This window comes from Bufo gargarizans, chromosome 10 (assembly GCF_014858855.1).
Source record: "Bufo gargarizans isolate SCDJY-AF-19 chromosome 10, ASM1485885v1, whole genome shotgun sequence".
In the NCBI taxonomy this organism is placed as follows: domain Eukaryota; kingdom Metazoa; phylum Chordata; class Amphibia; order Anura; family Bufonidae; genus Bufo; species Bufo gargarizans.
In genome coordinates this window covers 43,604,811-43,631,099 of record NC_058089.1, presented here as the reverse complement: position 1 = coordinate 43,631,099, position 26,289 = coordinate 43,604,811, and the positions used below count along the sequence as shown (strand labels likewise).

The window sequence follows — 26,289 nt, the reverse complement described above, 5'->3', positions numbered from 1 at the left end:
CCGGCAGAGAGAAGGACCTGGGAGACAGGTCACACTCCTCGCAGAACTGCAGGAAGGATCTCCAAGTCCTATAGTAGATTCTGGACGAGGTGGGCTTCCTGGCCCGAATCAGCGTTCGAATGACCGCATCAGAGAAGCCCTGCCGCTTCAGGAGGAAGGTTTCAAGAGCCACGCCGTCAAATGTAGAGTATCTAAACTCTGGTGGAAGACGGGCCCTCGAGACAGAAGGTAGGGTCTGAGCGGTAGCCGGTATGGAACGTCCCCTAGGAGGAGGACTAAATCCGAGTACCACGCTCTGCGCGGCCAATCCGGAGCTACCAAGAGGGCCGGAATGCCCTCCCACTTGATCCTGCAGAGGATCCGGGGCAGGAGGGACAACGGCGGAAAGGCATAAAAGAACGTAAAGCCGTCCCATGGCACCACCAGAGCGTCTGTCCCGCACGCTGCGGAATCCCTTGCGTGGGCGAAGTAGAGCGGAAGCTTGCGATTGAGGTTGGAGGCCATCAGATCCACATCCCGACGCCCCCCACCGGAGACAGGGGTAGAACACCTCCGGATCGAGAGACCACTCCCCCGGACCTATCGTCGTCCGGCTGAGGAAGTCTGCTGTCCAGTTGGCAACTCCCGGAATGTGAACCGCTGAGAGCGCCGGAACGTGGGCTTCCGCCCACCTGAGGAACTTTGCAGCTTCCGACGGAGACCAGACTCCCTGCATTGTCAGAGTGTCCAGGACCCCTCCCCAACTTTGGAGACTGGCGTCGGTCGTAATGACTGTCCACCTGACCGGGAAAAAGGATCTCCCCGTCTCCAGGTGCGATGGAGAGAGCCACCAACGGATGGCCGACCTAACCTGTGGAGAGAGGCAAAACCTTCGGTCCAACCGCTGAAAGGGCCTGGTGTGGAACTGGGCGAACGGCACCGCCACCATCAAACCCAACACCCTCATTCAAGCTCGAATCGAGACCAAGCAATGCTGGAGCAAGCGGAGAACCGAGCTGCGAATATCCCTTATCTTGTCCGGAGGAAGGCGTACCAGGGCCGCTTTGGAGCCCAGAGTCATCAAATACAGGTGGTCGGAATCAGGGAAGACTTCTTCCTGTTGACTATCCACCTGAAACGGGCAAGAGAATCCAACGCGATGCAAAGACTCTCCTTGCACTGCCGAGCAGACGGCGCCTTGATCAGGATGTCGTCCAGGTATGACTAAGGCAATGCCCCTGGAGCGCAGAAGGCCCATGAGCGGGGCGAGCACCTCGGCAAACATGGAGGGACTCCATCCGGAAACGGCGTACCCAAAGGTACCGATTCACCGTCTTGAGGTCTAACACCGGCCGGACTGCCCCCTCCTTCTTCGGCACAATGAACAGGTTCTAATAGAAACCCGAGAACCGCTCCTCTGAGGGAACCGGGGAGATCACTCCCCTTTCCAGGAGGGAGTGAACGGCCTGAAAGAAGGCCGCCGCCCGAGCAGGATCCTTGGGAGGTTGGGAAGGGAAGATACGGTTTGGGGGAAGTGATCTGAACTCCAGTTTGTAGCCCGAGGTAACCACCTCAAGTGCCCAGGCGTCCGTGATGTGGGCCCGCCAAACCTCCTGAAAATTAAGGAGCCGACCCCCCACCCAGACAGGTGGGGGCGCACCTTCATGCTGGGGATTGCTTCCCAGAGGAAGACTGCTGTGGTTGAACTCGAGGACGCTAGGCGGGTTGGGGCTTGAAGGAAGGCTTCCGCCGCTGGTCCTGGGAGGGCTGCCTCGGGGCCGCCAGTGAACCGGTGAAAGGAGTAAGATCGGGGAGCAGAGGAGCGAGGACGAGAAGTGCGCCTGGGCTTAGGCTGCGGAAGGTGGGTGCTTTTGCCGCCCGTGGCGTCCGAGATGATTTTGTCCAGCTTAGGCCCAAAGACGAGAACCCACAAAGGGAAGGGACAGAAGAGACTGTTTCGATGAAGAATCCACCTGCCAGGCCTTAAGCCAAAGTTCCCGGCAATTGGAGACGGCAAAAGAGTAGGACCGCGCGACCATGAAACCAGCGTTGAGGGCCGCCTCGCAAAGATATTTCCCTGCGTGAGAGATCTGGACCACCAGGGCTTGAAGTTCCGCCCTGGAAAGGTCAGAGTCTAGGTCTTGGTGCAAGCGCAAGGCCCATTTGGAGACCGCCTTAGCCACCCACGCCGAAGTAAAAATCGGGCGAAGGGTCGAACCATTGGCCGTAAAGATAGATTTAGCGAGGGATTCAATACGCCTATCCATCGGGTCCTGCAAGGAGGAACCATCTGCTACCGGAATGGTAGTGTGCTTAGCCAAGCGAGCCACGGGTGGGTCTACTTTTGGCAAGGAAGACCATTTACTCACAGAATCAGGGGGAAACGGATAGAGAAGAACCAAACGCTTCGGAACTAGAAAGTGCGAGCCTGGCTGTTCCCAAGCTTTGGTCGCTAGTAGGGAAAAGTCATCGTGGACCGGAAATGACTTCGGGGCCTGCTTGGTTCACAGGAAGGATACCCCTTGGTGAGAGGAGGAGCTCTTATCCTACAGTTGGAAAGTGTCCCGGACCGCCGACACTAGACTATCCACCAATGCCGCAATCTGGGAAGAACAGTCCGGATCCGACTCCACGATGTCCCCATCTGACAAGGGATCTCCCTTTAGTGAGGACGCTTTGGACGGCGAACCGGGGGGAGGAGGGGATGGCGACGTGTCCGAGGAGGAGATGTGACCGTGCCTAGGACGCTTGCTGGGGGTTCTGCCCCTGGATTGGGTGCCCTGAGAGCTCGCCGGCTGCGCAGGGGACGATGTCCCAACCAAGCAACCCATCAACGAAAGGGTATATTGGGAGATCTTCGAGAGGTCCGCTACTGCCCAGGATAGGGACCGCGCCCATTCAGGCTCCACACTACCCGGGGGAATTGGCATGTCAGCGGGCTGTGCCTGGGGCTGCAGACTCTGGGCTGGCTGTCAGGATGAACACAGGGGGTTTGCCTGTCAACGAGAAAACTTCACCTTACATGCAGTACATGCATAGTGGGTCACCCTACATGGGACTTGGGGTCCAGGGTCCCCACTGCGGCTCTGGACCCCCATGTCCTGAAAAGAAAGAGAAAAATAAAAATAAAAAAGAACATAACAGCCACCCTGCAAGCAGGGGGTCTGCCTCCTACGACACTAAGCTAAAAACTGAGAGCTCTCTCCTGGCCGGAGGGGGTATAGCTGGCGGAGGAGGAGCTAACAGTTTTCAGCCTAGTGTTGCCTCCTAGTGGCAGCAGCAGCTATACCCATGGTCATGTGTCCCCCAATGATATATGAGCGAGAAATTAAGCTTTCTCATTCAAAAATCAGGGCACTGTTTTCTCCATAGGCCTCAGAGGTGATCCAGTCCATCGGTCAGGTGTCCCAGACCAACGTGCATGAGCTGCAAAAGGATAAAAAAAATCTTGCTGCCTTACCTGGCCGTATAGCAGACACTGGTAAAATTCTGTGCCCAACAAACTTTCCACCTTCCTCAAAGACCGCAATACGAAGAGAGGCGAGGGTTGGTAGCACCACCTAGAGGATAAACAGGTCGAGAACATCAGAAACTAAAAATTGCAATATTAGGAGAGGAAAAGTGGAAGCCAAATGAACACTAGAAGATGATATCAATGCACAGAAATAAGAACATTTTTAGAAATATAACCATACAGGTGCATCTCAAGAAATTAATTTTCCTTAACTGTTCTTATCTGATAGTCTAATTTTCTCAGATCGTGACTTTTTGGGTTTTCATTAGCTGTAAGCCATAATCATAGACATTAAAAGAAATAGACACTTGAAATAGATCACTCTGTGTGTAATGAATCTACAGTATATGCGAGTTTCACTTTTTTGGATTGAATTACTGAAATAAATTAACTTTTCGATTATATTCTAACTTATTGAGATGCACCTGTACATAGTCATACCTTATGGAATATAAAGGGTTCCTCATCCCACACAGGGTTAAAGGAGTTTCCTTGGGAAGTTTTTGTCCTAAACTTCCTTTTCGTGTCAACAGGCAACCCAAACATATCAACTTCTACATATATTCCAACACGTTTATCAGACAGAAACTGCCCTGAAATAATCTGGAAAGAAAGAAGACATAATGAAGTCATGGATCTATGGGTATAAATACCACAGGAGGGGCCTGCTACCACTCCACTTCTGGCCACTTACCTTAATTTTCACTGTATTAGCTACAATACCATCCACAATGTTTTCTGTGAAGGGATCAAATGGCTTGTCTGTTCTGCGCATGAATTCCGGCTTCAGGAGGTATCCGCTACGTCTGTTGTATTCAAATATCCCCATATTCAGCTGCATGGGAAGGTCTACAAGGTCCAGACATAGAAGATTTATTCGTATGACTTAATTTAATACCCAAGAGACAGTGCAGTAGGAAAGTGAACATGATGGGAGCAGGAAGAAGGGTTAGATATCATGCAAAAAACTACTCAACCCTGGAAAGATAAACAGAATAAAAATAACTAGGAAAATGCAAAAACAGATTAATAAAACAATGTAATGTGGACAAGAGGAATTAGGCTGGCCATACATATACAGTACATTCAGAAAGTCTTCAGACTCTCACTTTTTCACCTTTTATTATGCTGCAGCCTTGTACTAAGATTAAAAGAAAATCTAATTAATCTTCATTTATTCTGCACTCAATACCCCATAATGACAAAGTAAAAACAGAAAGTTTGAAATCTTTGCTAATGTATTGAAAATGAAAAACTAAAATCTTGCAATGGCATAAGTATCCAGAACCTTTACTCAGGACTCAAGACCCTTTGGCAGCAATTACAGCCCCCAGTCTTCTTGGTATGATGCGACACTGTTTGCACACCTGGATTTGGGAATTTTTCTGCTATTCTTCTCTGCAGATCCTCTCAAGTTCTGTCAGTTTGGATGGAGACCATCAGTAGACAGCCATGTTCAGGTCTCTCCAAAAATGTTCAATTGGGTTGGGACACTCATAGATTTGTCCCTAAGCCACTTCTGTGCTGTCTCGATGCTAAGGGTCATAGTCTTGTTGGGAGGTGAACCTTAGGCCCAGTCTGAGGTCCAAAGCACACTAGATCAGGTTTTATTTCTGTACTTAACTCTATTTAGCTTTTCCTCAACTCCAACCAGTCTCCTTGTCCCAGCTGCTGGAAAACCCCCATGATTCCCTGTAGGAATGCTATTGGGCAGGCGATTATCACTGTCTGGTTTCCTCCAAACATTAGGTGCTTTTTTGTAAATTTTCATGTGTTCTTTACTGAGGAGAGGATTCTTTCTGGCCACTCTGCCATAAAGCGGTTGGTGGAGTGAGGAAGTGATGGCTAACCTTTTTGAAGTTTCTCCCATATGCGCAAGATGATCTTTGGAGCTCAATAAGAGAAACCATTGGGTTCTTGGTCATCTCTCTTACCAAGGCTTTTTTCCCCCTGATTAATTAGGCTGGTATGCTAGCCAGCTCTAGCAAAAGTCCTGGTTGTTTCAAATTTCTTGAATTTAAGAATAATGGAGGCAACTATGGTTTTGAGAACCTTCAGTGCAGCAGAAATGTTTTTGTACCCTTATCCAGATACCTCTATACAATTCTGTCTCTGATCTCTACAGGCAGTTCTTTCTTCCTCATGGGTTAGTTTTTGCTCTGATATGCATTGTCAGCGGTAAGACCTTATATAGACAGGGTTTCTTTCCAAATCATGTTCAATCAACTGAATTTGCTACAGGTGAACTCCAATAAAGGTGTAGAAACATATCAAAAATGATCCAAAGAAACTGGAGGCTCCCATAGTTATACTTTAAGTGTCATTGCAGAGTGTCTGAATACTTTTTATTTTTATTAAAATGGGTTGTCTCACTTCAGCAAATAGCATTAATTATGTAGAGGAAGTTAATCTAGGCCACTAATACTAATGTACTGTGATTCTCCATTTCCATCACATTATAAACTGCTTGTTGCCATGGTTATGACCACCCTGCAATCTATTAGTAGTGGTCGTGCTTGCACAGTATAGGAAAAAGTGCAGGCCTTTCTCGTAGGTGGGACCACCGTGGGAATGCACATAGGTTAGTGCTTTTTCCTATAGTGTGCAAGCACAACCACTACTGCTGAATTACAGGGTGCTCATAACCATGGAAATGAGCAGCGTATAATGTGATGGAAAAATGATTACAGCCAGCAAAGGAAGCAATATGGATAATAACAATACATTAGTAAGTGGCTTGTATTAACTTCCTCTACAAAATAAATGCTATTTGCTGAAGGGAGACAACCCCTTTAAGCCTTTTTATTTACATGTTGATAAAGTAACATAACAGAAACCCCCCATAAGCCTCCCTCCCTACTTCCCCACTCACAAGGTCCAAAAGATGCTCTCTATCCGCCACAGTCCTGCGTTGTAACATTGCCGCCACTGCGATAACAAGTGCACATGCACCTCCCCCCTAGTACACAGGAAATTAACAATAGGATTGTACAGCAATGGATTCGGTGGGTGCTGGGCTCAGCTTACCCCCACCAAGCAAAAGGAATGTAGACACAGAGCCAATTAGAGGACTGCCAACCACAAGCTCATTTTTGGTATAAGTACAAAGTGCTATCGGCAATACTAATTACACCAGGCCCAGGCAATCTAACTGAAGTTCCCGAGACGCCAATACATAGGCATCAATCGTAGGTGGCCAAAGTTTCTCAAAGAGGGTCTGAATACTTATGTCCAAGCAACATTTTTGTTTTTCCTTTTTAATAAATTAGCAAACATTTCTTCATTTATTAAGAGAATTGAGTGCAGACTGATCGGGCAAAACTTGATATATTTTTTTTTTTTTAGCACAAGGCCGACATAAAACGTGTAGAAAGTGAAAGGGTCTGAAGACCTACTGGATGCACAGTAAATGTCACCCAAACCCAACTATCTAACATGTATGGGGGCCTCCCAACACTCTTTTAACGGCAGATGAGAATCGGGCAACTGGATTTAAACTGCTCCATCCTTTTTGTTGCCAACAGGACAAATGCATGCATCTAATGTGTATGGCAACAGGATGAATGAGCTGGTTCAGCCTATTTCAGTGGGATCTGGTGACCATGGTTTTTCAACAGCACTTTGTCAAAGCCCATCCTGGTACTCATAGTTTTTACATCTATACTGGCTTGTTACCCACACAGAGTATTATCTCGAACGCCACTATTTTCAATAGGGGTATTCTACTATTGGATTCGTTTAGGATTTGTAGAATCTGTAACTTGCCGTTTGCAACAATTTTTATTGACTTTCTTTACTATCAGGAGTAATTGTTCTACGTACTTTATAACATGCATGTTTTTATGACTGATGCACTTTATTCTTTTTTTATTATTATTATTTTTTGTTCTGGTTTATAAAGAAAGAGAGGAAAGAGGATACGGCTCATACATTGGGCTGTAAAATACTTGACCTCATCTTGTGTCTGTGCTGTTGTGGGGGATTTCACCTTCATTTTATTTGTAACCCCCTAGTGTGTTTATGAATTGCAGTTGTTTTTAACCTAGTCGTTTTGTGCTCATGGTGACATTAAGCTTAATAAAATCTTATCTATTTGACCATTATTCTGGGTGTGCATGATTAATTCTATATGCTCTTGTTTAAAGGGGTTGTCTGGCCTACAGATATCCTTGTACCCTGCGCGGCTCTACACAATGTACCGAGCTGTCTGGTTCCTGCTCCGTACACTATACAATTTCTGGAGCCGGATTGGTGGCCCTGAGGATAGGTAATCAATATCTGTAGTCTGGACAACCCCCCTAACCCTTTCAAATGGTGGCACCACCCAGCTTAAAAGGAAAGAGGGACTGGACCCTTTGGTTATGAATATGTCTGATCATATAGCTTCCCCAGAGATAGGCGACAACAGAGGTGTTTGCCTCCCGCCTAGTTAGCTCTATGTTTGGCTGTGCTTGGTCTAACATTCGCTCTTGTAAAACAGTAAAATTCCATATAATATTGAGGAGTTACCATCCGAGCTATACAAAGCAGCCTAGCAGACTGCAAAAACTAAGAAGTGGGAGCAGAGATCCGCACAAGATCCAGAAGTACACAGCAATGCTTCACTCAGCGCTCTTCTTGTCATCTAACATTAGAACTGGCAAGAGTTTGTAAGCGGTAAATATGGCACACAACTATGTGGGCACGATAACTGGATCATAACAGAACCTGAAGAGTTCACTTTTAGTACACACTTAGACAAAGGGAAATTTATGGCTCTGATTGCCTTCAAGTGTTGCTCAAGTTTAGGAACCCTGCACTGCTCATTTTTATGTACTAGTAAAATTAACTCTTTCATTATTGCTTCAAGAAATTCAAAACTTTTATATTTCACAATGGCTATGAAGGGATTGAACAAATGATCATGCAGAGGTTAATGGGTATACATTCTGATCCATTTTGCATAGCTCTAATGCATGTAGAATAAAATAAATTGTCTTGATTAAAAATAGCTACAATTTTGTATATGCAGCTCCTGTACAAACTTGTATATCGCATGTTTACAGACTACAAATCAACCCTGTGCAGCCATACTTCTTTTCCATACAGTACATCCATCGAAGGGACTGTGCCAGAATCAAAATTTCTCGTCTTTCCATGGGATAGATAATAAGTCTGACCAGTGGGACTGCCACCAATCATGAGAATGGGGCTCTTACGTCCCCATTTAAATTCAGGGCGGTCAAGCATACGTGCTGCTGCCAGAGACAGACGATTACAGCACTCGGCTACCTCTGTCAGTCCCTCAAAAACGGAATGGGGCAGCAAGCTTTACCGCTACTGAATTCAAATGGGGGACATGAGAGCCCAATCGTTGTGATTGGTGGCAGTCCCACTGGTCAAACCACTGCGATCAGAGACATTATCTATCTAATTATCTTTGCCCGACTAATCTACCTCTCACCCTATTACTCCTCTGCCAATCCCTTCGCTGGCTCCCCATTGCCCAACAAATTCACTTCAAAGTACTAACAAATACATACAAGGCCGTCCATAACCTGTCCCCTCCCTACATCTCTGAGCTACTTTCCCGATACATACACGTAATCTCCGATCCTCACAAGACCTCCTTCTCTCCTCTCCTTTTATCATCTCTTTCCACAATCGACTCCAAGCTTTCTCCCGTGCCTCCCCCATACTCTGGAACCCTCTACCCCAACATATCAGACTCTCACCTACAGTGGAATCCTTCAAAAGAAACCTGAAAACCCACCTCTTCAGACAAGCCTACAACCAGTGACCCTGCTGCCTCTATACCGCCATGACCAGCTTCACCCGCACCTACTGTGTCCGTCTCCCATACCATGTAGATTGTAAGTCCTCACGGGCAGGGCCCACTCTCCTTCTGTACCAGTCTGTAACTCATCTTGTTTATGATTAGTGCAATTGTCTATATTTTGTATGTGCACCCCTTATCATATGTACAGCACTATGGAATGAATGGTGCTTTAATAATAAATAATAATAATAAAAAAAAATAATAATAATAGAAAGAAAATAACTTCTGATATTGGCACAACCTCTAAGTTGTGCTAATGTACATTTGGAAGGTTAGGACAATGCTGGGGACTGATGCAAGGAAGTACTGACTACATGATCAGACTTGGTTTGCAGTTTGCAGAAGCAGGAGAAAAGAATACAAACATATAGGCAATATGTACATATTTAGATGACTGTGTGCCACAGAGCGGTACCTAGCTGTCCTAAAAGTTACATCAGCGATTGACAAGGGGAATATGTGATGTCATCGTGCTGTCAAAGCCAGAATAAGTTATAAAGAAATCAGAGCTTTTGTTTAACCTTCTAACAGTCACATTAAAATTAGAAAAACCCTCCCAAAAAGTCACTTTTTTGTATTGTAGATTTTAAATGTGTGTCTGCAGTAAATCTTGTTGCCGCACAACTCGGGGGACACAATTATATTTTTAACACCTTAGTAACCTAATAAATTGTTCTTCTAAATTCTTTTTTTTTTTTTTTTGCAGGATTAGGGTCCATTCACGCGTCCGTAGTGTATTGTGGATCCGCAATACACCCGGCCAGCGCCCCCATAGAACTGCCTATTCTTGTCTGAAATTGCAGACAAGAATAGGACATGTTCTATTTTTTTCCGGAGCCGCGGACCAGAAGTTTGGGGCCACTCTCCAGAAATGCGGATGCGGACAGCACACTGTGTGCTGTCCACATCCATTCCTGCCCAATAGAGAATGAATAGGACCACACCCGTTCCGGATAATTGCGGAACCGGTGCGGACACATTCTACAAATGTGTAAATGGACCCTTCGTAGTAGTTTTTTTAGGAACCATTTTGGGGTATATATAGATCAAGGTCTTCACTACCTAGTGCTGCTGTCTTCTTCTTTTGCTTTGATAGGTTGAGGTATGAAGAAGCTTATCAATGTTCCTCCGGTTTATATGCAGTGTTACTGAGCCTGTGTCATATCCCATGAGTGGTGCTACAAGATACATTTCTATATTTATAAAGGTTGGGAATTTTGAGCACCGTTAAAGGGGTATTCCCATCTCAGACAATGGGGGCATCGCTATATTGTAAACTGAGCCGGCAAAGTGAAGCGGCCGCCCTCCATTTATTTCTATGGGGCTACTGAAAATAGCTAAGCACTGGCTCGGCTATTTCCATCAGCCCCATAGAACTGAATGGGAGCGCACCATGCTTGTGCGGCCACTGCTTCCATTCACTTCAATTTGCTACCTAGCAGACAATGGGGGCATATACTAGGTTTTTGGCAGGTCCACTTATTAACGGTTTTCTAAATCAGCCCCTCATAACGTCTTGAATATTGGAGCATCTTTTCTTAAAACTGTTTATGCCATCCGTTCCTGTCAATCATCCTAAAAATGAAGTGAATGGTAACGCCCATTTGTCAATTTATTTTTTATACCAATGTAGACCTCTAAAAAAAGAAGCTCCAGAACTTTGTTTTTATATTTTTCGGGGGGTGGGGGGAGAAAATTCAAGACATGTTAGGAGAGCTGACGGGTCCTACTTTGAGAGAATTTGTCATCTGGAACATGGGGTCTGACCTGCAGGCAGCATGCTATCGAGCAGAAGGAGCTGAGTGGACTGATGTATGGTCTTGTGGAACAATTCATTTAAATTCCGGCTTTGGACCCAAGAGGACGGTCCTAATACTGATTGACAGCCTTCTCCCTGATCCGGTCAATCACTGATTGGACATTGAGTCAAAAGCCCAGATTGAGCAGAAATCTAGATAAATACAATACACGTTTTACTGAATCTTTTCCTACAAAACTAAAAACCAATCTGCTCAGCTCCTCCTGCTCTATAACATGCTGCCTGCAGATTGTACTACATGTTCATGGTGACAGGCGTGCTGTAAGGTAGATAAGAGTGGTGGCATCTACCTGGTGGTGTAATATGGATGGCAGCACCGTTTTTCCAGTGTCAATGCAGCAAGATGATAGTTCAGTCCAAAGGTAATTAAACATTACATAGAAGTCAGCAGACTGAATGTACCGATACAAATGTGAACAGTCCCGTATAGCCAGATATTAAGTTCAACATATTGGGCCTCATTTATCAAAACGGTCCAACAGTGTTTTTCAGGTCACTTTGAGAAATGAAAGGTGAGCTCTGATTGCTGGCTATGGGCAACTAAGACAGTTTTGATAAATGAGGCCCATTCATTTTCTCTGAAATAAACTCAAGATATTGTATTAAATACATTCTGTAGAACAGAAGAAATCAGAACTTACCGACTGTCTGAAAGTTTAGCGCCACCATCTGACACCCAGCATTCCAGAAAACCTGGGGCATGTAATTAGAGGAATCTACCCTTGTTCCTTTGGGGTAAATACGACTCAGCTGCTTCTTGTTATATCTGAGAGCAGAAGTGAAGGAAAAACAGGTGGAAACAGAAAGAAAAGGCAAATAGTAAAAGAACTCAAGATAGATGTGGAGCAGGGAGGGGACAAAACATGTCAGGAGATAAGACATGGAGAATGGAATGCTTTTTTCTTTTGTGCGGAAATTGACCTGCCAGCCAATAGGCGGTGTAAAGCCCGAAAACGGCATCTAACAATGCACTGAATCTATCATACAACGTAGGCCACTGCGGTACTTTTGGCAAATCTTTAGATCGCCTGTCTAAGTTTACGTTATTTGCATACACTACCCAGAAAGAAAAACAAGAACACTTAGAAAACCCATTGGGCTTTATTTATCAAAACTGTCTAACAGGAAAAATGTCTTAGTTGCCCATAGCAACCAATCAGAGCTCACGTTTCATTTTTTCAGAGCACGTTAAGAAATGAAAGGTGAGCTCTGATTGGTTGCTATGGGCAACTAACACCGTTTCCAGTTAGACAGTTTTGATAAATGAGGCCCAATGTGACTGAGCTGAGATTGTAGTATAACCTACTACAAGTGCTTGGTCAATGATCATACAACCAAGGTGATGCCCCCTTTAGCTAATTAATACTGGGTGGCATCTCCCCTTGCTGCAGTACTGGCTACCAATGTGACATGGTAACGGTCATACAGATGCCGGATATCCTCTTGTGATATACCAAGCTCTTTCAACTTGGACCTGTAGTTCAGCCAGTTGTTGGCTGCTGTGCACGGAAGATCCGTTGCCTCATCCTGCCCCAGGCAGGGAAAAAAAACGGAAATCTATTTTTAATGAAGAACTATTTGCAAAATTGTTTCACATTTTCATTTTAAATGCATCGGAGGAAGGTTTGATTGTGTACATAGCCTTTAACTAATCTATATACATTATAGTATGTGTTCACATACCGACCACCACCATATGTTTGTTTTAAAGGTACAATTTGCCTTTAAGAAAGGTCTCTAAGGATACTCCACAAACTCCATGGGAGATTTAGTGAGCTGTTCCAGCGCTTTAGTCTCAACAAAGGAAGACATTTCATAATATTTATTCCGCTCTGTGAGAGAATGAAGGGACAGAGCGAGAACAAAGGAAGATGAGTAATGCAGAAGACGGAATAAGAAAAAGATGGTGGAAAAGGGCAGAAGACACGGGTTAGAAGAAGAATAAAAGTATAGAAAAAAAAAAAGAACAATAAATTATGAACAGCTTTCCTTCAACAGCTATATGGTATATGGGTAGGTTCACACAGAGTTTTTTGGAGGAGGTTTTTTAGCCAGCACAAAGGAGAAGTACCGTATAAGGGTACTTTCACACTTGCGGCAGAACGGATCCGGCAGGCTGTTCACCCTGTCGGATCCGTTTTTGCGCTGTTTCGCCGTGCCGCCGCTCCGTCCCCATTGACTATAATGGGGACGGGGGCGGCGCTCCGGCGCAGTACGGCAGTGTACCGCCGGACTAAAAGTCCTGCATGTCCGACTTTTTAGTCCGGCGGCCTCTGACCGCGAACTGCCGTACTGCGCCAGAGCACCGCGCCATCCACATTATAGTCAATGGGGATGGAGCGGCGGTCCGGCGGCACAACGAAACAGCGGAAGGACGGATCCGACAGGGTGAACAGCCTGCCGGATCCGTCCTGCCGCAAGTGTGAAAGTACCCCAACTTATTCCTTTATATCTTCGATTCCTTTCAAATCCACTTCTTAAACCTCTTCCAAAAGTTCTGAGTAAACCTACCCTAAGAGTATTTGCTGCACATACCTCATCCATCCATCTTACCAGACACTTGTAACCCTTTCTTAAAAGTGGGTATTTGACGTGCACTCATTAAAATACATTGATTAGTCACTGATTGAAGTGAGGAAGATTTATCGAGGTTGTCTGCTATGAATAATTTATTTTTGTTAAATGGGTCACACGAAGATGAGCTCATCACAGGGCGTCTGGCTGGGGACCTCCAATGATAAGCTGCAGCAGCGCCACCACAGTATAAATGAAGCATTGCACAATGCCCTTGGAATTCAATGGGATCTCCATGTAATGCAGGAGAGATGATCACTGTAGCCTCCCTACACTTTGGCTAAGGTAATAATGTGGAAGGGGAGCAGTAGTTATCATTAAAACATAACTTTTAATGTATAAAGGCAAAAAAAAGCATATAATAATGCCCTTGAAATAAAAAAACCCATGATAAGACAGAGAACGCCAAAAACATGCATACCATCTTGCGCATATATATATATATATTTACCAACAAATTGTAAAAAGGTGGGTAAGAAAGTAAATGAACCTTACCAATCCTGTAGTTCTGCCTGATGTGAGCGTAGCTCGGAATGGAGTGCAGCACATGACAAATCTCTCGTGACGCTCCTTTATCAAGATGCTTTTCTTTTGATGTCACACACGGCTTCAACACGTGATGGGTGGGGGCAGGGACCTATTCTGTTCTTAGTAGTCCCTAATCAAGCTGTTAGACCCTAATGATCTCCTAATACAGAGTCATCGCCCTGAAAAGAGCGTCCCCGTCCGGAACCTTGCCCTGATCTCAAGGGCCCTGGGCAGCCCTCACGCTGTAGTACAATATATATGCTGGAAAGGAGGTATATTGAATAGAACCAGAAAGGTGCACCCAAAGAAAATAAATAACAAATATAAAGTGCAAAGAAAACAATAGAGAAGTGCAAAAGACACCTATAACGTGACCCAACGCATTTCATCTAATTATTGCTAACCCCAGAATCATCAGGGGGCACGGGGCTAATGTCTCCTGAAATACAAACATATAACAGGAGAAAGACAGGACAATAAGTACTGGGTATCTTCATATAGGCAATAAGGTATATCCATATTCCCCTATATAGAAACCTATTCCCCTATTTTAGAACATGTCCTATACTTGGCCGCAAATTGCAGTCCGTGGCCCCATAGAAAGTCATTGGGTCCGTAAAAAATGGATAGCACACGGAAATGCATCCGTATGTAATCCGTTTTTTGCGGACCCCTGGACTAAAAAACATTCTAGGAAACACCATTTCAGTCCCATTTAAGGTATATGCAGACTGTGAAAAACAGATGATACACGGAAGCACCACGTTCTTATTATAAGGAATTATGGAACGGAAACGGAAAGATAACTGAAGACATACGGAACACACGGATCCGTGATTTGTGGAAAGCAAAACCAACACGGTCGTGGAAATGCTCCCTTATGCACATATTTTTCGCGACGTGATTGCACATTGACACAACGACGCGTTGTAATGGGGAGGGCCTGTTTGTTTAAAACTAGCGCGATGCCCAGCTCATCGCTGCTAGAGACGCCAAGCATTAACCAGGGACACTCAAAACCAGGTAGTGTCCCACCTACCTAAAACGCATTATCACATGCATGCTCTAATCTATGACACATGAGTGGGATTGCGATTCTGCATCCTATTCAAGGACTTCTTCGGCGATTACCTCCACTCCTTACTAGAAGTAAGTGCATGGCTGGTTTCTATATAGGGGAATATGGATATACCTTATTGCCTATATGAAGATACCCAGTACTTATTGTCCTGTCTTTCTCCTGTTATATGTTTGTATTTCAGGAGACATTAGCCCCGTGCCCCCTGATAATTCTGGGGCTAGCAATAATTAGATGAAATGCGTTGGGACACGTTATAGGTTTCTTTTGCACTTCTCTATTGTTTTCTTTGCACTTTATATTTGTTATTTATTTTCTTTGGGTGCACCTTTCTGGTTCTATTCAATATACCACCTTTCCAGCAAATATATTGTACTACAGTGTGAGGGCTGCCCAGGGCCTTGAGATCAGGGCAAGGTTCCGGACGGGGACGCTCTTTTCAGGGCGATGACTCTGTATTAGGAGATCATTAGGGTCTAACAGCTTGATTAGGGACTACTAAGAACAGAATAGGTCCCTGCCCCCACCCATCACGTGTTGAAGCCGTGTGTCACATCAAAAGAAAAGCATCTTGATAAGGAGCGTCACGAGAGATTTGTCGCGTGCTGCACTCCATTCCGAGCTACGCTCACATCAGGCAGAACTACAGGATTTGTAAGGTTCATTTACTTTCCTACCCGCCTTTTTACAATTTGTTGGTAAATATATATATATATATATATATATATATATGCGCAAGATGGTATGCATGTTTTTGGCGTTCTCTGTCTTATAATGTTTTTTTTTTTATTTAAGGGCATTATTATATGCTTTATTTTGCCTTTATACGTTAAAAGTTATGTTTTATTGATTACTACCGCACTCCTTCCACATTATTAGATTTTCTATAGCGGTAGACTGTGAAAGTTTCACCATTACTTTCACAGTTGGGCATTCCTTCAATGTAGTAAATGAAGGTCCTGAAAGAGGGACTTGCTTTGATTTACTAAGAATTCCCTAATAAGGTATTTTATAATGTGTTTCATAAGCCAGACTGCCGGCACTCCATTGATTTCTATGGGGCTACTGAAAATAGCTAAGCACTGGCTCGGCTATTTCTGTCAGTTCCGTGATAGAACTGAATGGGATCACACCACGCTTGCGCGGCCACTGCTTCTATTCACTTCAATTCGCTACCTAGCAGACAATGGGGGCATATACTAGTGATATGTCCCCATTGTTTGAGATGGGACTACCCCTTTAAGCTTAAATGAGAGCTCACATTTATTTTCTGCCTGGGTGACTGCATGAGGTGTTATTTTCCATATGTTGATGTGGACACAGTCATTTTTATGTGGATTAAATTTGTAACTGGGTTACGTTTAGGTTTTTGGCAGGTCCCTTTAATAATGGTTCTCTAAATCAGCCCCTCATAACATGTCTTGAATTCTGGAGCATCTTTTCTTAAAACTGCTTTGTGCCGTCCGTTCCTGTTAATCCTCCTAAGGGTCCATCCACACGTGCACAATTTTGTTCCGCATTTTGCGGAACGGAATTGCGGACCCATTCATTTCTATGGGGCAGCACGACGTGCTGCCCGGATACGGAATTGCAAACCCGCACTTCCGGGTCCGCAATTCCGTTCCCGAAAAAAATAGAACATGTCCTATTCTTGACCGCGGACAAGAATAGGCATATTCTATTAGTGCCGGCAATGTGCGGTCCGCAAAATGCAGAACGCACATTGCCGCTATTACGGACGTCTGAATGGACCCTAAAAATAAAGTGAATGGTAACGCCCATTTGTCAATTTCATTTTATACCAATGTAGACCTGTAGACCTCTAAGAAATATATCTAAAAAAATTTGGGGGGGGGGGGGGGGGGGAGGGGGTCGGACGATAGGGTGGACAAAATTCAAGACATGTTAAGAGAGCGGTTGTCATCTGGAACATGGTGTCTGACCTGCAGAAGGAGCTGAGTGGACTATTGTATGGTTTTGTGGAACAATTCATCCATTTAAATTCCGGTCCTAATACTGATTGACAGCCTTCTCACTGCTCCTGTCAATCACTGATAGGACCTCCGCATTGAGTCAAAAGCCCAGATTATTTCATAATGTGTTCCTTAAACCAGACTGCCCGCTTAACGTTTGCAGTGACACAATAGTAAATCCCCTGTTAACTATAATGCAGACTGAACTTGTAATTTCATTACACACAGCAAAGAAACGGTATAAACAGAATTCCTCCAAATACAGCTTTGCTTGAGAATGGAAAATGGAAATGTGTTTGCTAATGCGTTCACTATTTTGAATCTTTTGAAAATGAGTAAAATTTAAATAACCTAAAAACAGTCTCATGTAGGCTTTATTTCCCCAACCAGATGATCTTTACTGCTGCTTTCTTTTTATCGATGTTTTAACCCCTTAGTGACTAGTGACCAAGCCTGTTTGGGCCTTAATGACCAAGCCAAATTTTGGAAATCTGACATGTGTCATTTTAGCTTAGAATAAGTTTGTAACGTTTTGCACATCAAAGTAATTCTGACGTTGTTTTCTCGTCACATATTGTACTTTACTTAGGTGGTAAAATTCTACCGATAAAATATGCGTATCTTTATTAAAAAGTGAAAATGTATGAACATTTTTAAAAATTGGCACATTTTCCTATTTGCAACTGCAATATTTCATATACATACATAAATACTATTCAATATTTTTATCAGAAATATATTTCCACATCTTTACTTTATTTTGGCTGCACTTTTATTTAGGAGACTTAACATTTTAACATAAATTTTAAAATTTTTGAAGTACATATTTTTTTCCTGCAACAAGCCAAGTTTGCAGAGGTTTATAAGTGTCAGAATAATAGAACCCCCAAAAGTGAACCCATTTTAAAAACTAGGCCCCTTAACGTATTTATCTATGGGTGTAATGAGTTTTTGACCCACTAGTTTTTTAAAGAAATTAATGCTAAGAAGGTGAAAAAAAATGTAATTTTCATTTTTTACACAAAAGTGTCAATTTAAACACAGATTTTCTTTTCCACAGAGCACATGAAAATGAAGATGTACACTCCAAAATGTATAACCTCGTTTCTCCTGTCTTCAGAAATACCCCCATTGTGGCCCTAATCTTATGTCTTGACAAACGGCAGGAACACCCAGTTGTTTTCAGAACACAAAATTTGCTTGAAAATGGTTCAGGCCCCATTGCACACTTTTAATGGTGTTGAGCTGCCAAAACAATAGAAAACCCCCATAATGGACCCCATTTTGAATACTAGACCCCCTAAGGTATTCATCTAGGGGTGTAGTGAGCATTTAGACCCCCTAGTTTTTTGTAGAAATTAATGCAAAGCATTTTTTTGGTATTAAATAAAAATTATAATTCGCAACCGTATGGTACGTTTCAAAGCAGGGGTAATTACAGAGGCCTGGTTGTGATGGGCAACTGGAGCAGTAAATCCGGGTGTCCCTCCTCCTTCCATGTTTGCTACACACCCGGCATCTTTTCTGTGGATAAGTTTTGCTGGCAGTAGCAGGGACGGCATGAGGGAAATGGTGTTCTGAAAGCCTTCAAATGTCCTCCGATTCGAAGGCTTGCCCTGGTGCGGGGGACTCAAACAGGAGACTCTCAACCACCTTCTCCTGGTACTCGAGGAAGTTGAGGTTTCCCTGGGACTTTTTAAATAAAATAAAACTATTGTAGGTAGCAGTCTGGATGAGGTAGAGTGCTACCTTTTTATACCAGGCCCTGTTTTTTCGCTTCACCAGGTAGGGATGAAGCGCCTGGTCCGAGAGGTCTACACCTCCCATAAATTTATTGTAGTCTGTCACACAGACCAGTTTGTGCTTGTCCGCCGTAGCCCCCCTCTCCCTAACTGCCACTGTGGTGTCTGCATGCAAGGTGGTCAGCATGTAGACATCCTTCCTGTCCTTCCACTTCACAGCAAGCAGCTGGTCACTTGCGAGGACGAAGGATGTTCCTTTCTCCAAACGTTTGGAGACCAGCGGTTGTGGGTATCCAACTCTATTTTTGCAGACTGTCCCACAAGTCCCTGTGTTTGCAGCATGGAGGGGTTTATAAAGGGGTATACTGGTATGAAAATTATCTGTGTACACATGGTACCCTTTGTGCAGAAATGACGCCAATAAATCCCACACAATTTTGCCTGATGTTCCAATGTTTTCGGGGCAGCCTGGGAGTCTCTGCCCTCATAAATAGACCACAGGTGTAGCCTGTCCTGCTCTCGCACACCTTATACATTTTTACCCCATATCTGGCACGCTTGGAGGGAATATATTGACAGAAGGAAAAGCGGCCTTTAAAACTAGGGATATATAATTTCAAGAATAAATCTGTAAGGAGGGAAATAAGGGGTCTCAATTTATTTAGGCGGACGAAGGTTGGGTCAATTCTGAGGGGGACCTGGGAATTGTCAGAAAAATGCATGAACCGCATTAGGACTTCATAGCGGTTACGGGACATAACTTCTGCAAACACAGGGGTTGAGTGGACAGTACTCGCCAGTTACTGACGGACAGTTTATAATTAGATTTTTTTTCTTTTTTCTTTTCACGGTATGTAATCACAAAGCCAGGACAGAAGTCTGCGGGGAGAGAGAAGCGCAGCCCCTGTCCTTGCTCTGTTTTGTAAATATAATGGATGTGATCTCCACGATAGGTTTATCATGGAGACCACATGATCAGGGACCATTATTATTGGTCCCTGATGGTTACTGTGCTGAAGGCAGATCTTCAGCACAGTAACCAGTGCGCATTTCTGCGCCATTTTTTAAATATTTTTTTATTAGATGGGGGGAGGGGCTAATAACTTTATTTAAAGGGAACCTCTCATGTGGATATTTGATTATAATCTAACTAATTATATACAAATCATTAACTACTAAAAAGTGCCTTAGATGTATTCACTTACTGGTGTGACAGATGGTTACCTCATAATATATACACAAAGATGCCACATGCTAATGAGCTGATTTGAGTCCAGCGTGATGTCAGTGAGTCCAGCGTATATTTAATTCAGAGCTATAGCCACTCCCCTGCCCACCTGCTGCTGATTCACATGGAAAATAACTGTCACTCAGCAGCAGGTGGGCGGGGAGAGTCAGGAGCTCATGAATATTCAGGACTCATCATTATCAGCTGGAGCTTTTCAATACAAGATGTTGGCAGATTGACTGGGTCAATTAAAGAAAGTGACCCAGCATTTTGCTAAGAGAATCGGTCACTTATTTATGTTGCCCTTAGTTAAGACACCATAAAACTGGTGACAGGTTCCCTTTAAACACATCTGAGGCCCATTGGGTGCTGGGGGGACCCGATCGGGGCATAATTTGAACTTCTCTCTCCTCTCCTGAGGAGAGAGACCTTACTGTGAGTGGCGGCAGCCGGCTTACAGTCTGCGCATGCGCCGGGCCGCCGCCATCTTCCTTGCGGGTAAGGGGGGTAGGGGGCGAGGATCGGAACCCAGCTTAGGACCTGAAGCGCTGGGGGACCCGATCGCTGCACCAGAGAATTTCTCCCTCCTCTCTTACATGAGAAGATATAACGGCGATCACGTGATCAGAGACCACTTGTCACGGTCTCTGATAACTACCCCGAGCCCTCAGCTACCTCCGGTAGCTGCGGGCACGGAGCTACAGTGATTGATTTTATCGCTAACTTGGGCTGAAGTGCCGCTGTGAAAACACGTATGGGTGGTCACTAAGGGGTTAAAAGGGGTTGACCCACTCACATTTCAAAGCACCATCTGTTCCAGTGCACAACTCCCAGTGTTCTGTGTGCAGTACCCCAGTACTCCCGGGGGCATCTGTAAATAGTTTGTAATGTAATGTTATGTACAACCAGCATGACATGGTATGGTTGGCAGGAACAGGGTACCTGTTCCTCCACTCTTGGCAGGAGTGGGCTGGTCTTAATTCCTGTCTACAGTGGAAGTCTATTCGAGTGATTGAAGAGAAAAGAAGCAAGTCCATATGCTCCTTCTCCTCAGAGACTAACCAATATTTATGAAAGTTACTGCTTCCGTAAAAGCCAGAAAGAGAGAAAGAAAGAAGAACTTGGAATATGCATGGCAAAAGCATAGAAGCCAGCTACGCAACCTGTGACTACAGCTAACCAGACTTTCCTGCTTGTGAAGGATTATAGTTAAGACATCCATCACACTTAACCACATCCTCGCCAGATGTGTTTCTAAAGACCTTTATCCCACAGTGGACACTACAGCCATAGTTGCCAGATTACAGTTACCAGCCAGAGATTCTAGAGAGAGAGACTTTAGCAAGATAGCATACCAAGAGTACCATTATACGTCACTTTGCCAGCCTCCATATCTTACTATCTGGGAAAAGAATTTTCTGTGTACAGATTATTGTTGGATGTACTAAAACTCCTATCTTGCACTCAAGTAAAATTAGATGTTTATTCTTCTACCTCTGGCCTGTTTTCCCGACTCCTACCACACTATACAATAGCAATTGCACTACTACATCTGCTGCAGGGCACCCATACAACCACCAACATCAAGGGCACCCCAAACTACCATCGGGAAGGAGCCCTTACTAAAGGGAGTGCCCCAAGGGAATATTGGGTGCACGCTTCTCTTGCTGCACTGGTCCTAGGGAGCAATGGCTTGAGGGAAACCACTGACACATCCTACAGTCAGAGCCAGTACAACTCCCATCCTTCGCTCCAGCTCCTTAAAGGCTCGCTGCATGTATCAGACTGGGACATGTACTTGGTCACGAGACCACTACAGCCACATAGCCTGCTAGTGACATGAGGTCAGCGAGAGGCTGCAGCAGTTCTTCTGGTCTGACGAAGACTGCAGCACTGGAACAGAGGGCACTTTAAAAGATAAGTGTTTTTTTAACACGATCCTGCTGGCTCAGTTATTTTTTTTGATTAGGCTGGACATCCCATTTCATTTAAAAAAAAACAAAGGCAGATACAGAAAAAATAAATTGCCTCTCTCCCTCTTCCTAGTTTGTAAGGGAGTTGGTATACATGATTGTTTGTTTAACATATTTACATATTGATTTACAGTGCATTAGTAAATTGTTCAGACACCTTCTCATTATGTTATGTTGCGGCCTTATGCTAAAATAAAATAAAAAATCAAATTTCCCTCCAATCATTCTGCACTCAACTCCTCATAATGACAAAATAAAAACAGAATGTTCGAAATCTTTGCTAATTTATTGAAAAGGAAATCTTGCATTGACATAAGTATTTAGACCCTTTACTCAGGACTTAGTTGAAGCCCCTCTGGCAGCGATTACAGCCTCCAGTCTTCTTAGGTATGATGCCACAAAGTTTGTACACCTAGATTGGGAGATTTTTCGCAATTTTTTTCTGCAGATCCATTCAAACTCTGTTAGGTTAGATGGAACCCGTCGGTGGACAGATATATTCATATCTCTCCAGAGATGTTCGATTGGGTTCAAGTCAGGGCTCTGGCTGGGCCTCTCAAGGACATTCACAAAGTTGTCCCCAAGCCACTGCTGTGTTGTCTTGGCTGTGTGCTTAGGCTCACTGTCTGTTTGGAAGGTAGACCTTTGGCTCCCTCTGAGGTCCAGAGCATTCTGGATCAGATTTCCATTAAGAATATCTCTGTACTTTGTGCAATTCAGCTTTCACTCAACCCTGACCAGTCTCCCTATCCCAGACGCTGAAAAACACACCCACAGCATGATGCTGCCATCACCATGCTTCACTGTAGGGATGGTATTAGGCAGGTCATGAGTAGTGCCTGGTTTCCTGGAGTCCTGGTTGTTCAAAATGTCTTCCACTTAAGAATTATGGAGGCCACTATGCCCTTGAGAGCTTTCAGTGGAGCAGAGATTTTTCTGTACCATTCTCCAGATCTTTGCCTCTACACGATCATGTCTCTATGCTCTACAGGCAGTTCTATCCTCCTGGCTTGGTTTTTGCTCTGATATGCATTGTCAGCTGAGAGACCTTACTGTATAAAGACAGGGGTGTGACTTTCCAAATCATGTCTAATCAACTGAATTTACCACAGGAGGACGCCAATCAAGGTGCAGAAACATCTCAAACACGATCTACAGAAATGGGAGGCTGGAACTAAATGTTAAGTGTCATAGCAAAGGGTCTGAATACTTATATCAGTGCACAATTTTAGTTTTTCCTTTTTAATAAATTTGCAAATATTTCTAATATACAGTATTTTTTTCACTTTTTACATTATGGGGTATCAAGTGCAGAATGATGGGGAAAACTTGAATACTTCACATAACAAAATGTCAAAAAAAGGGAAAGGGTCTGAAGACTTTGCAAATGAACTGTAGCAAAATATTTTCAGGCAATCCTGGATATATGTGGACTAGAGTACTATTTTCGTGGATCCCATACTCAAACAAATGCGTGAATATATTAACAAGCTACATACTGCTTTTCCTTTTCAATAATTTTTAGCTATAACCCACCACCAGATATCTCAGCTACTTCTCTAAGCCAGTAGGCTACTCACTGTTGGCAACATCAAATGACTTGAACTTAACAGGTTCCACGTAGTTAACAAGATTGGACATTTCTTCTGTGGCACTGACTTCACTACTTGCTGTTCCCTGGAAATTAAAGGGCAACAGTCAAACATCAACCATAGAATAATAATAAAGTAGACACAAGTCATGTGGAATCCTTTATTTGTCACAGTTTTACCTCATCAGACTTTTTGGGGTCAGTGGGTTCTTCATCTTCTTCCTCTTCACTATAAGCATCACGGTCTAAAGAGCATGACAAAAAAGTATAGTGAAGATAAATATAATTCATTTTACATTATAGGGGTTATCCAAGACTATCACAGACCTGCCACAGTGGCCAACTCATGGTGGTTCCCTAGTTACCTGCCTGGTCCCCGCCTTCTGAATTTGGTTTCTAATCGCTCCTAGGCTGGCTCTCCCTGCAGAGCTGATATCGACATCCGTCAACGGAGGGTCACGTGACCACTGCAGCCAATCACAGGCCGCCGCAGAGACCTGCTCCCCTTGGTTCACATGACTAGTTCTCATGATGCAAGGGGAGCAGGTCACCACTGCATTCTACGACAGAAAGCAGCAGGACCGGGTGATAAAAATTATTTGTAAAAACTTCCAAATGCGTTAAAAAAAAAATATATATCACACCTCACTGATCTCCGCTGCTCCAGTTCTGACACTTTCTGGTGTCCCACCTGTCTTTACTTTCTAATGTCTCTTACCACTAGCTGAGGCAGGTTTCTGCTGTGGCCAACAATTGTCTCTGTGTTCACTTCCTGTCTGTTGAAAGACACTAGAAGACTGGTGGGGGACCAGTAAGTAATAGCTAGGGTTTCAGTGAGGAAAGTATAATTTTTAAATTTTTACAGAATTTTGAAGCTTTCTGTCACTTGAACAATCGCTTTAATATAGGTTGACATAGTTATACAGAATATTAATTTCACCTATAGACTTGCGTGGTTCTGCACACTTAGGAATCCTCTCCTCAATTTTCTCATCACCGTTGGAAAGCGTTAAAGAGACATCAGCTGCGTCGGAGGCCAGTGCACCTGCAGCCAGAGCAGGAATACAAATAAATGTATAATTTGGTCATACTGGACTTACAAAAACACAGAACTACAGTTCTTTATGCTGTATGGTAGAGGAAATTCACACATCATAATTAAAAGTACAAATTCTCTGAATATCTCATCCATTTTACATCCTATAACTAAATAAACGCCTACTGCCTACACAGAATTAAAGCACTGTGTACAATGAATTAATTAGTACAAAATTAACATATTGGGTGAAAATTTGATGGATATTACACTTGTGTATCTCGTGTAGGTCTGTGCAGCAGAAACGGAAATCTACATCAGCGGGCTTAGAGTGTACTTTATGTTGGTTTTCTGGCAGAAGTAATACAAGGGTTATTCAGGATTTTGATACTTAAGGCATATCCTCAGTATAGTCTATCAATATCAGAATAGCAGGGGTCTAACACCCTGGACCCGCACCAATCAGCAGTTTATTTGTCGCTCCAGTGTGGCAACAACACAGCTCCATCTATTGTGTAGTGGTAACGGCACGGCTTCTCCCACCGATGAAACAGTGTAGCTCTGTTGCTGGAGCTATAATGACAATTCTGGTTGGCAGCACTGTGGGGTATGGGATCCTGGCTGATAGGGTACTGATGGTCTTTCCCCAGGACAGACTGTCAAGATCAAAATCCTGGACAACCCTTTAAATTTGTTTGGCTCAAGCTTTTTGATTAGTGTCAAGCACAATGTAAAAAGGGAAAAATGTGCAAATTTTTGGGCAAAATGTGGCTTGCACAACAATTCTTTTGTAAGCCAGAAAACTGGTCAGTTATACTGAAATATGCCTACATTAGGCATATTTCAGGAGCAGATGGCCTCTGCAACTTCTCCCCACTCACCCCATGTCTAAAATTGTGGGCATGGTGTGGGAAGAGCCGGCAGGCCCGTCTTATTCATCATTTTCTAAGCCTGGTTTAGGAGTAGAAAAAGGTAAATGTACGACAGCTAGGAAGCTTTCTTCCAATTAGAACTGGCGCTGGATGCGCCAAAGTTATGGAGAGTACACGGGCTGCAAGGTGGTCTGTACTGACCTCTGTTAGGAGCAACACACGTTACATTTTACCTACTGTTTTCTGATGTTTATCACGAAAGGAAAGATGAATCCCTTTAAGCATTTTAGACAACTGCAGCAATGAGACATAAGTTCAGTTTCCTACCTGTAGCAGGTGACTCGCACACACTGGAGGAATCACTGTAAGTGTTAGACGGCTGCTCACTGACTCTTCTTTTCACACTGCCCTCAGAAGAGCCTTTCCCCCCCACTCTGTGCCTCTTTTTGTTCTTCACTAGGATCTTACCCAAGAGTTCTTGGGGGCTTGGAAGAGGCACCCCTGGCTGAATCTAAGGAAAGGAACAGAGAAATGAGAAGAAAGCAGTAGAAATAACGACAGATG

The 26,289-nt window shown here is 44.0% G+C and overlaps 1 protein-coding gene across 1 annotated transcript in view; it reads right to left on the bottom strand.

The window, feature by feature from the left end:
- The window catches only part of PLCB3 (phospholipase C beta 3), a 145,556-nt gene that overhangs the window by 22,519 nt on the left and 96,748 nt on the right, over window positions 1-26,289 (bottom strand). The window contains exons 14-22 of the mRNA XM_044270209.1: window positions 26,053-26,236; window positions 24,758-24,862; window positions 23,998-24,062; window positions 23,807-23,903; window positions 12,878-12,962; window positions 11,772-11,896; window positions 4,188-4,342; window positions 3,935-4,096; window positions 3,440-3,539 (exon numbers count right to left, since the gene is read on the bottom strand). Coding sequence (XP_044126144.1) covers window positions 3,440-3,539; window positions 3,935-4,096; window positions 4,188-4,342; window positions 11,772-11,896; window positions 12,878-12,962; window positions 23,807-23,903; window positions 23,998-24,062; window positions 24,758-24,862; window positions 26,053-26,236 — 1,078 coding nt within the window. The remainder of the gene's footprint in view (window positions 1-3,439; window positions 3,540-3,934; window positions 4,097-4,187; window positions 4,343-11,771; window positions 11,897-12,877; window positions 12,963-23,806; window positions 23,904-23,997; window positions 24,063-24,757; window positions 24,863-26,052; window positions 26,237-26,289) is intronic.